The sequence below is a fragment of the Pseudorca crassidens genome, chromosome 7 (genome assembly GCF_039906515.1).
Source record: "Pseudorca crassidens isolate mPseCra1 chromosome 7, mPseCra1.hap1, whole genome shotgun sequence".
NCBI lineage: Eukaryota > Metazoa > Chordata > Mammalia > Artiodactyla > Delphinidae > Pseudorca > Pseudorca crassidens.
In genome coordinates this window covers 35,068,087-35,079,268 of record NC_090302.1, presented here as the reverse complement: position 1 = coordinate 35,079,268, position 11,182 = coordinate 35,068,087, and the positions used below count along the sequence as shown (strand labels likewise).

The following is an 11,182-nucleotide window of genomic DNA, read 5'->3' as shown; positions in this document are numbered from 1 at the left end:
TATAAAAACAAAAACTCTGGAAATTCAGATGCATGAGGGGCCTTTCCCCTTAAGAGGGAACTAGGGATGGCTTCATAGGGGAGGAGGTGTTTGAACTGTGCCTTGGAAGATGAATGAGTGGAACTTGGACTAGCAGAGAAAGTCATAGCAGCAGGAGATAAGATTGTAAAAGTCAGGTGGTGGGGACTGATAGTGCAAATCTTGACCGTCAGATGCAGGCACCTGGCATCTAATTAGTGTGCAGAGATAGATTTGGGGCTCCACAGGATAATGACAAGGCCACGCAGTAGCTTGGAGTGTTTAAAATTGGGCAACAGTTGGGGAAAGGCATTTATGTCAGAATTATGTTTGCCCTGTCTTGTGTGAACTCCTATTCAGATGTATTATTTGAAAAATAAATAAATCAGGCAGGCATCCAGCATGTTCATAAGCATAAATAATTCATTTCAGATTAGAATAGAGAGGTTATTGTCCTGTGGTAAAACCCGAAGAGGAGGAAAGATTGAAATTAAACACACAATCGGGGCACAACAGACTTGAAAGAGTAGGGGAATCCCAGGTTGACAGGCATACGCATGTCTGGAGCTGAGCCAGTCCGTTTCTTTTATGCTGCAGGTCACAGCGCTGGCCTCTGCTCCTCCAGCTCTTAGTTCCTCGTCAGAAACCTCCCAGGTCCTTAATTGGCTCTTCTTGGGCATATGAATGTTGGAGATCAAAAACCTCTATTTTCTGATTCACGATTCATCATAAAGTTATCCTTTCATTTTTCTGTCCTCATCCACCCATTGTTTTATTCATTCTTCAGTCTCTTAAACTGTTTTCCATACCTCCAGCCTCCATATCAGCTGTCGGATAACATCTTCTAACTCAGTTTTGATCATCTCAGTCCTCAGCTTAAAAACTTCCACGTGTTCCCTCTTGCCTCTTCAACAAATCCAAACTCCTTAACTTGGCTCGCGGGCTCTCGATGTCCTGGCCCCTCTACCTAATCTGTTCACCTCGTCTCCAGCTACATTCTGTGCTTCAGCCATGCACAGTCTCTCAATGTTTTGCAAATCCTTGTTCCTTAGACCTTCCCCCCCTTTCACCACTGACTGTCAGCAATCAAACATGTTACGCCTTCAAGGTCCTTTGCCTTCTCCCCTGAAAAGCATTCTCTGATTAACCTGGGCTAACTTGGTTGCTCTTGCCTTTGCCTTCCCATAGCACAAAGTTTGGGGCACCTCTAATATCTGCTTATGTTATAATCATTTGTGAAGGTGTCTCCCTTTCCTACTAGGGCAGAGCTATCTGAGTTGGTTCTGACCCTCCAGCTCAGGGCTTGGCAAAAAGGGTGTTTGCCCCAATAAAATGCTGGTGGAGAGGGTCTGGGTTCTTAGGAAAAGGGCCATGGGATTGTTGCTGTTGGATCTTTGCTTAAGCACCCTCTACTCCCCCTCCCCCTCCCACCAAAATGCTTTCTAGAAACTTGTCTAGTGCACTCAGGCTCCGTGGGCCCTTATGTCCACAAAAACAGCTTTACGCAAGCTGTAATCGGTGGAGCCTTGGCTACTGTGAGTGGCTCTGCCCAGATAAGGTCACCAGCAGTCTTTCCCTAGCAAGGGGTCAGTGACCTTCCTTTCCCTTTTCAGCCACTCCCCTTCACACCCCCAGGCTCCAGCCACAGGCCAGCCACTGCTGGTTCACATGCCTGCATTCTTTTACAATGTCCTCTGTGCCTCAAAGGCTCTGCCTGCTTCATGGCAAAGTCCTGTTCACCCTTCATTGCTCAGCTTACACAGAGGCTTCTTGCTGCTTTTCCTGACCTAACTACCTGACACAGAGCTGCCCCACAGTGCTATCCTTTGTGACTCGTATGCACTTTACAGATTGAAAAGCTAGATTCTAGCAGACCTACTATGAAGTCAGAATTTCCGGGGGAGAGGCCAGTTGGCCTCTCTAGCTCCAACACAAGCCTCAGGCAGTTCTTCTCAAACTCTTTGGGAAGCAACAGTTCTAAACTGATACCCTGACCCATAATAGTAACCTAAAGTTTGAAACCCAGGGAGCTGCAGCGCTCAGGAATGTGTGCGTGAATAAGCCTGCAGCCCAGAGAGGAAACTGGGGTCTAGTCCTAAGGAGAAATGATCAGGGCTTGAAACAGACATATACCAAGTGCTGTGAGTGCACAGAGAAGAACGAAAATGCACTAGCTGCAATCAGGGAAGGCTACCTGGAAGAGGTGGCCCATAAAGCATGACTAGGACTTAAAACAAGGTGGGCTCCAGAAGAAGCATGGGATGGGAGGACGTGAGTAAGGAAGGAGACACCAGGTTTCTCATTCTCCCTGACCTCATTCCTGTTCCCCAACTTTGCCTTTGTCCCAGGCACACCTACGGGCAGAGCCTAGGCCCCCTGGTAGCTCTCAGGGCTCAGAACAATTGCTGACCTCTGGGTGGGATCCTGGGACACTTTACTTGGTATCTAAGTGACACATACTTGTGAAATACAAACACATTTTTATCTAGCAAGGGCTGAGTCAATAAAACAACATCAAACATTTGCACAATAGTCTTTGGGTCTTCCAAGCAGTTACTTGATAGTTATTCCCTCTGGTTTACACATCATTTGTGTGCTCAGGGAAGTCCTGTGACCTGCTTGAGCTGAGTATGTATCAAGAGGTGAGGCTGGGACTGCACCGCCTCCACCATTTTTGAGAACAGAAGCACTGCTGAGAACTGGTGCCTGGCCCTTGGGGAAGGATCTGTGGATGGTGAGCTGCAGGGCGGTGGGGAGACTGGCCCTTTACACAGGACTCTCTAATCATAAGGCACCTGAGGAACTTGTTACCAACACAGGTTCCTGGTGCCCACCCAAGACCTACTGACTCAAAATCTCCCAGAAGGGCTTAGGAATTTGTAATTTACAAGAGGCCCACGTGAACTATATGACGAGGCAAAGGTAGGATGCACTGAACTAGACGTGGCATGTTGCAAGGTCAGCAGACCTGGGTTTGAATCCTAGAACCACCACTTCCTGGTTTTGTACCTGGGGCAAAGCTCTCCCCCTCTCAGAGCCTCAATATCCCCACTTCAGAATGAGGATCCTTCCCGAACCCACCTTCTGCCTCCCTGAGGGAGGCTTTCCTGATGGCAGACCCAGCACGACGGATGCTCATTCTCCTTCACATGGGGGGCGTGGAGGGGGCAATGGAGGCTCAGGGAATATGTCACCCAAACCTCTAAATGTCACCCTTCTCTTTTGTTCTGGGAAGAAGGGACTCTGTAGTTCCCTCTCGATCCTGCTAACCTTTGGGCTGTGACTGTCCTCTGGGGTGTGAGGTACAGAGCAGGAACGCAGGGCCCCCACCACTAAACTGAACTAATGCTTTTCCCAGCAACCACTTCACCTTCTAAGCCTCAGTTTCTCACCTGCTCTCATGGTGGGGGACCGGTGTGTGCACGATGTGTAGGGCACACACAGTAAGCCCGCTGTAAGTGGGAACTGTTACCATTGTTAAATCATTTAACAAATACTTGTTGAGCACCCGCTATGTGCCAGGAGCTCTCCTAGACCCCTGCTTGTATGGAGTCTACATTCTAGTGGATGGAGACAGACAAATAATGAACATGATATGTGTTTAATATTTAAACAGTAAAGACACTGCATGGATTTGATGCTTAAACAATAAAGACAATAAATAGGTTTAATATTGAAATAAACAGATGTAACAATTATTTAAATAGTAAACACAACACCTGCTTATTATTTAAATAGTCTAGTATGTTAGCATTAATTTAAATAAATAAAGATGGGGCAGCAGAAGATGCCGTGGTAGGGGAATGGAGAGAGCCACTCTGGACTTCAGTCTGGAGAGGAAAAGGATCTTGAACGCTGATCCTTCATGATGTTCAATAGAGCTGGGGCATTTTTAATTTGTAAAGTGGACTCCTCTTTCACCTCCTAAAATGCCCCAGCCTTCCTGGAACCCCAGGCCCTCTTTCCTTTGAAATCCTGTGGCTGTAATGACCCCTGCCTTTCCTATGAAAGCTCACCTTGTTCTCATCGTAGCTGACGTTGTCTGAAGTTTGACGAAAACTCAGGCACGCGACGGGCGTTCATCCAAGGCTGCGTGTAATCTTTGCAATAACCCGTGAGGTCACTTCTCGTGCCATTTTACGGTGGAGGAAATGGAGGCTTTTTGCACATTGCCCACGTCACACAGCTGGAAAGGATGGAGTTAGGATATGAGCCTGGGCTTCAGTTTCTGTCTGTGTAACAGGCCAAGTGACTTAAGAGCTGCCTTCCCCTCCCCCTGAGACTGGCTGCAATGCTGAAGATAACCACGTGAGGGCGCCAGAACCACACTGGTGACATCCTGCCACCCAGTCAGATCATGGCCCCTTCAAAACTGTCCCCTAAAGCCAGAGATGATACTAGTCACTGCAGGCTGGGACGCTCCCACTCAGGAGGGAGCAAGAGAGAAGGAACTGCTTCATAAACTCTGTCCTAGAAGAATCCCCACCCCTACCCCAGTCTTCCCAGAGCTGCTGCACTGGCCAAGGTAACCCTCTGAGCTGGCCACCCTCAAGCACTGGTGCTATGTGGAGATGGACTTGCTGTGTGTCTTTGAGCAACCTCCTATCCCTCTCTGAACCTCAGTTTCTGGCCCACGCCGCTTGGTCTCTGTGCATAGATGAGGGAGGGCAGGTCGTCCACCACTTCCTGTCGACTAGTTGAGGAAGATGTTTCCTGTGCTCAGCTTCCTGCTCCAGGTCACCAGCTCGTTCCAGGCCCTGTTTCATGCTCCGTGTTTGTTAAATTGAACCAAAACGGAAATAAAAAACTGTCCCAAACATAAAAGTGACCACTAGAGACATTTTTCTCCTCTCTTCAGGAAATATTCCTGGTCACAGAGCACTGGCATCGGCCTGGTGGGCCCAGGAACATGCCAGGGCTTTGCCGTCCCTTGAACAGGGAGCCGTGTGTGTGTGTGTGTGTGTGTGTGTGTGTGTGTGCGCGCGCGCGCGCATGTGTGTGTGTGTGTGTGTGCATGTGTGTGTGTGTGTGCGCTGTGGTGGGGGGTGTGCTCTGAGGGGCTTAGGAGTTGGAGGTATGGATTCTGTCTGGGTCACTGGAATATGGAATCGAAGCCTGAGACTTGGGGGTAGTGGGGGAGGAAGAGGCCCACTGGGGCACAGCGGGCCACAACCTTGGGAGAGAGGGAGAGGCAGTGAGCTCCTCCAGGGCCAGGTGGGGGTCGGCCTCCACTCCAGAGCAGGCTTCCAGGCGAGCTGGGGGTCCCTATGCCTCCTCAGGTGCCGACCTGTGTGTGAGGAAGGGGCTTGGGCTGCAGACCGTCCTGCTCAGGCTGCATAAGGACATCATCATGATGATGGCATGAGGGCACACAATGGGAAACAGTGTGCCCGTCACGCCCTGCCTGCCGCTCTCCAGGAAACAGGCCAGCATCTCCTAGTCTTCAGGGAGACCAAAAATGGCTTCCTGCCACAAGGGGATGAACGCCCCTCCCCTTGCCCTGCTCTGTTCTTCTGCCTCCACCGGATGAAGCCTTTGGAGGCCCAGAGAACTTGCCATCTCCTACCATGCAGGCTGTGCCACACCAGGCCTATTTGACTCCCCCGATCATCCCCCCACCTGTTACCTCTGCCGGGAACACCAGGCTTCCAGGCTCCTCACTCATCCGCCAAGGCCCAACTTGTTCCTCAGCTGCAAGCAGATTCAACTCCCCCTCATCTGGGCGTGCACGGCCCCTGTCATTACATCACGTGTAGTTGCCTGTTTGTTTTTCCGCCACACTGGAAACTTCCTGAGGGTAGGGGTTGGGTCCTATTCTCCTCTGTATCCACCAGGCCCAAGGATGGGTAGGCACTCAACAAATGTTTGCTGAACAAATTAATGTGTTTCCATTTAACAAGCTCACTAGGGCTCTAGCTTCCTCCTAATTAGGAAGCAGGAAGGTTCCTTCTTCTTGTAAGATCCACCTTTGGGGGATGATGGCAGAACTTCAGCTTCTGCGAGAAGGCGGCAATCAAACTAGATCCTGGGGCACACGTTTGCATTTTAAGGAAATAAAACATGCGTGCTCAGTGAGGTACATTTAAACAAGACACTTGTATATTAAAAGCTTCACATTAAATATACATTATACAGCTTATCGCACAGAATTATTGTATCAGTAGATCTTTACAGGACACTTTTTCGCAGTAGGTGGCAGTCCCAAGGCTCCTGGCAGTGACACAACAGCCCTGAGGAGAGGGGAGGGGCTGGGGGCTGTCAGTGCCTAGGGGATACCTGAGTGGGTCTCTGGGGGGTTCTGGAAGGTGCTCCTGCATCTACAGCCCTGGGCTGTGCTGGCTCCACCGGACAACTTGCCCCATTTGTCTTTGCTGGTAATCGATTCTGGAAGGTATCGGTTTGCTGGATGGATGACCATCTGATCCAGCCAGGACCCTTCATGAGCATCGACGGGCCAACTCCAAACGCCAGCCTGCCCTGTCTGCCCACTTTTGCACGCACTGTCCCTGGGGCCTGTGAGAGCACATGGTAAGACCGGATGTCTGTCCCTGCTGGGCCCTTGGTCAAGTGACAGCAAGCACTTCCCTGAAGCCAGCCAGAGCTCGGTGTTCCAAATCTTAAAAAGGCAATCTCCGGGTCCTGTGACAGTAGGAGAAGCAGAGCGTCTGCCAAGGGCGCCACCTCTTGATGCCAGGCCCTTCCTGGAAGTTACATCATGATTCCCCTCTGCTAACCCACTGGCCACTGAGGGGCACCAGCCTGGAACTGCCCTGGGAGGGGAGGCACAGCTCAGCTGGGATTGGCTGAGTTTCCTGAAGAGGAGCCTTTTCACCATTTTCTTTAGAAGAGGTGCTCTGTGAGCCTCTCTCCTGACAGGCAGGTGGGCCATCTCTCCCCACAAAGCCTCCTTTCTTTCTGGGCTGTCATCTTGTTCTGGGGCGGGCGGGGCACTGCCCAAAAGGCCCTGACTCCTCAGTGCTCAAGGACATTACTGCTGAAGTGGTCGGGGCATTATGGTCAATAATGAAGCCAGCGACGGAGGGAAAGAAGGGAAAAAACCCGACAGTCCTGTGGCTCTGAGCAACGCAGCCTGTTAGGGGCTAGAGGTTGTGTTCTGAGACAAAATGCTGAGGCGAGATATTGTGTGGCAGGGAGCTTTTTTTTTTCCCTCAAAGAAATCCAGCTCATTTTTTCCCCCATTAATTGGCAGCAGATGAAAAAAAAAAAAAAAGCCAAAACAAAACCCCAACCAACGCCAGTAACCTGAATGTGAGTGTTTCTGAAAGGGAAAAGCTGTTTCAATTGTTAGATGTCCAAGAAAACATGAATACACGCCGACAGAGGAAACGGTCACAATTAGAGGAAGAAGAGGGAGAGGTTCATAAAATTAAGGAAAAAAATTCCTTTTAGCAGCTCCCATCCTGTAAGCTGGCTCCTCTGCCGGCCTCAGTCCCCATGGGGAGCTGCCGGTTGGGCCTCCCAGGGAAACTTCAGGAAGACGAAGGCAGGGGAAGGAGGGAGGGCCCAGGAATCCCTTAAAAGAGCAAAGGCAAGACCAAAGGGCGAAGCAGCCTCGGTTTTCCTCAGACCACAGGCAGAGCCTCTTCTGAGGAGAGGTCTGCTCTGAAGACTGTCCACTGAGAAGGGTCGTGGGCTCCTGCACTGCCCCACCTACAGCCTCAGGAAGGGCCCTGTGGGAATCTGCACTTGCTGGAGGACGAGGCACTAATGCAAAATCCACCCCACCCCCGGCTCCACGGGCTGCCTTCCTCGTCCCCAACGTCTAACTGGATCCTTGGGATCCAGTCTCCTTCGGCACCTCTGTTTGGATAAGTGTCAACTCCTCACTCATCTTCTCACTCACCAGAAAAATAAATAAATAAAGAGGAAAGCGTGAACCATTCCAGGTCCTCCTGCCTTAAAGGATGTTTCGGAAAACGCAAAGCGGGTAAAAGGTCAGGACTGAGGCTTTGGAGACTAGACCCAGGCCACAGGCAACGAGGCAACCATGAGGTGGACGGGCCTGTGGGATCCATGGATGGGAGGGTCTTGGGCTGCCCGGACTGAGACGAGGACTCGGGAGGCTGAGCCAAGAGCTGGACTGGGCAGGAAGCAGATGCCAAGGAAACAGCTTTGGCCACAACCCACTAAAGTCCACAGCAGCCACCTACAGGGGCACGGATTCTAGTCCTGCCCTGCCCTGGCTTGACAGGCGGCCGGGGCAAGTCCTCTCTCCTCGCTGGGCCTCTGTCTCTAATGTGAACGGTGAGTCTGAAGCATCGTGGAAGGCCTGGCAGCGCTGGTGATGTTCAAACTCGGTTCAGCCCCCTCCTGCTGGGGACGATGGTCACCGAAATTCCATTGTGCTCAGACCACTGGCAGGCAGACTGACGTGTGCTTGGCGAAGGCGCTGACACTTGTGCTCTCTCTGGATCCCTTGCACCTCCTTCAGTGGATGGAAGCCATGCCTTTCATGCTGCTGGGTGGGATTCTTCTCTTTCTTCCACTGCATTTAACATGCATGGTGCGGTGGTAGGTGGGTGGGGGGGAAAGGAAGGGGAACTGAGTAACAGCAATCTCACTGAGGGTCTGCGCTATGTGAGCAAGACTCCCGCTCCTGTCAAGGGCAGGGGCTAGATAGGGGTGGAGTGTGGGAGTGTGTGTGCGGGTGTTCTTGTCTGTATGGAGGCAGTGCGGACGACCAGGAGCTCCGGCTCCATGTCCCCTGAGAGGTCAGGATTTGCCTTCTCCCAGGGTGACAGCAAGGCCATGTAGAGCCAAAGCACTGGCTCTAGAGCATCCTCTGCTTATGGGCTGTGTTAACTTAGACAAGCTACTTTCCCTCTCTGAGCCTCCTTTTCCCCACATGTTAAATGCCTCACAGGGTAGCAGTGACCCCAGTTAATGGGGAGAGCCCTTTGTGCACTGCTGGGTGCTGTGCACCTGAGGGGTTAACACAGACCTGCCATCACTGCATTGCTGTAGGCAGAAGGGGGAGCGTGGGTGCTGAGTCAACAATTGAGGCTACCATTGCTGGAGCCTGAATGCCCCTTCCTGCAGCTTGACTCTCAGGGGGCAAAGCAAATCCCTCTGCCCCAGCGGCTGCCTCAGCCCTGAGCTGGGGGCTCTGCCTCCTTCCCGCGTGCCCAGAGGGGACACACCTTGCTCTGGGGACGAAACCCGCAGGTAAGCACTGGCCCCCCCAGAGACCCACTGCAGTATATTAAAAAAAGGGATAAGAATATATATTAAATGACTATTTTATTTACACAGCCTATTCATAAATAATTGAATCCTTTTTTTGACCGCACAATGATTCCTTGGAGATCTCCTAATGATTACACTGAATGACTAAAAGTGGATTAGTGGGCTTATATCTGTGTGTGGCCATGTTCTCCCACGTATGTGCTCACACTCGCACACACACGCTGACACACACACACCAGAGGGGAGGCGGGATTCCCAGGGCCTTCAGGGCTCTCAAAGCACCAGCATTTGGCTCCCAGCACCAGCGGGGCCCCGGTGGGAAAACTGCACCCCGTACACAGGTGTGAATTCCTGACGGCTGGAGAACAAAGAGCCGCAACCCCGGGAGCTCCCGCCCCGCCCCTCGGAGCTGCTCTCCTTTGTTCATCCTGGAAGGCATCTCTTTGGATTTGCAAATATTTTAATTCACAGAAACTCGAAGAGGGGTTGGGGGAGGGGGCTGCGGTGGCGGGCTGGCCGTCCCTCAGTCTTTATCCAGGCCTTCTCCAGCCCCCATGAGTGGCAACAGCATTCTAGAGACATGCAGTGGTGTGCTAGTACCATACACACGACACAAACTGGACACGGCTGGCAACAGCGGCCGGGCGGGTCGGCAGGGGCCACCGGCTCCTCCACGTCTGGGCCCTGTCGCAGGGCAGGGAGGGGCTCACAGGGTCCGCACAGCCACGGGGTAGAGGAGGGACAAGTGCTCGGCCCCTTTGATGGGCAGCTTTCTGGTGGTGTAGTAGTGGATGACTTCTGGGACACTGTCGAACGGGGGGCTGTTCTGACCCAGGACGTATTTCTCTTTGGTTTTGGCCAGTTTCATGTGCATGAAGCCCTGGTTGCTCCTGTGAACAAAGCGCAGAGATTATTAGGATGTGCAGAGGGACGAAGGCCCAAGATCAATCAGGAAAGCAATTCCCATAGAGCTACTCACTTTTGCTCTGAACCGAGGTGTGTCACGAATTCACACTCATTATCCGAGAGAACTCTCCCTCTGGCCATATTCCTGCTAAGGTGTGAAGATTCCTTGCTGCCCGGGACAGAAGAGATCCCAGCCAAGAAGCAGACTTGAGCTGCACCTCTCCCAGCCAGGAACAGAGCCCAGGACCGGCTGAAATGCAGCTGCACCTAAGAGCCCCCTCAATCCCAGCAGCAGACAGGGAATCAGCAGCAAACACAGCAGGAGAGTCTTTCGACCTCGGGAGCTTTGAGGGACTTCCTCAGGAAAACAAAGAAACCCCCAAACTTGGCCCCTCTTCCTATTACTGATGCAGATGAAAATTTAAGCCTTGCCTGGCAGGCACAATGTTTAAGTCCCCAATGCCCTGACAAGTAGGCAGGACAGGGGTCATCACCCCCACTTTACAGATTAGGAAACAGAGTGTGGCAGGATGACAGGCGAGCTGTTTTCCAAAAACTGATGCTCTCTCTTCAGTACTATGGAACTGCCAAGCCAGGGACTACATTTCCCAGCCTCCCTTGTATCCACTGTAGTCACGTGACTAGTTTAAGCCAATAGAATCTAGGGAGAATGTGTGCTCCCCGGCTTTGCCCCAACGCAGGCACTCTCCTGTCTGCACTTCCTCTCTCTGCTCAGTAAACCCTGACTGCCTCCTTCTCCAAGGCCCAGGTGTAGTGTTTCCTCTGCCAGGAAGTCTTCCAGGTTCCCACTGGCAGAGCTCCTTCCTTCTTCCAGCTGCACCGAGGATATAACGCCTCCATCAGCACTTGCCTTCCTGAACTGTGATTACTTGTCCATCTTCTCAATTCCCCTGAGAGCTCCAGAGGAGTGCGCAGGCTCTGTGCCCACCATGCTCGGCATCCTCCGAAATGGGTAGTGGGTGGGTTCCTCGGAGGTCAGAGCAGAGCCCTATGTCCGTGACCCTCGCGGCTTGCCAGCTGCACCAGCATG

The 11,182-nt window shown here is 52.0% G+C and overlaps 1 protein-coding gene across 4 annotated transcripts in view; it reads right to left on the bottom strand.

Moving 5' to 3' along the window:
* Nucleotides 1-9,262: 9,262 nt before the first annotated feature.
* The window catches only part of SHB (SH2 domain containing adaptor protein B), a 134,152-nt gene continuing 132,232 nt past the window's right edge, over nt 9,263-11,182 (bottom strand). The window contains exons 6-7 of one of the 4 annotated variants that reach the window (XM_067743895.1): nt 10,205-10,300; nt 9,263-10,115 (exon numbers count right to left, since the gene is read on the bottom strand). In XM_067743895.1, the coding sequence (XP_067599996.1) occupies nt 9,932-10,115; nt 10,205-10,300 (280 nt within the window). In that variant the 3' untranslated portion in view covers nt 9,263-9,931. The remainder of the gene's footprint in view (nt 10,116-10,204; nt 10,301-11,182) is intronic. The other 3 variants (XM_067743892.1, XM_067743893.1, XM_067743891.1) reach the window with 3 other exon arrangements.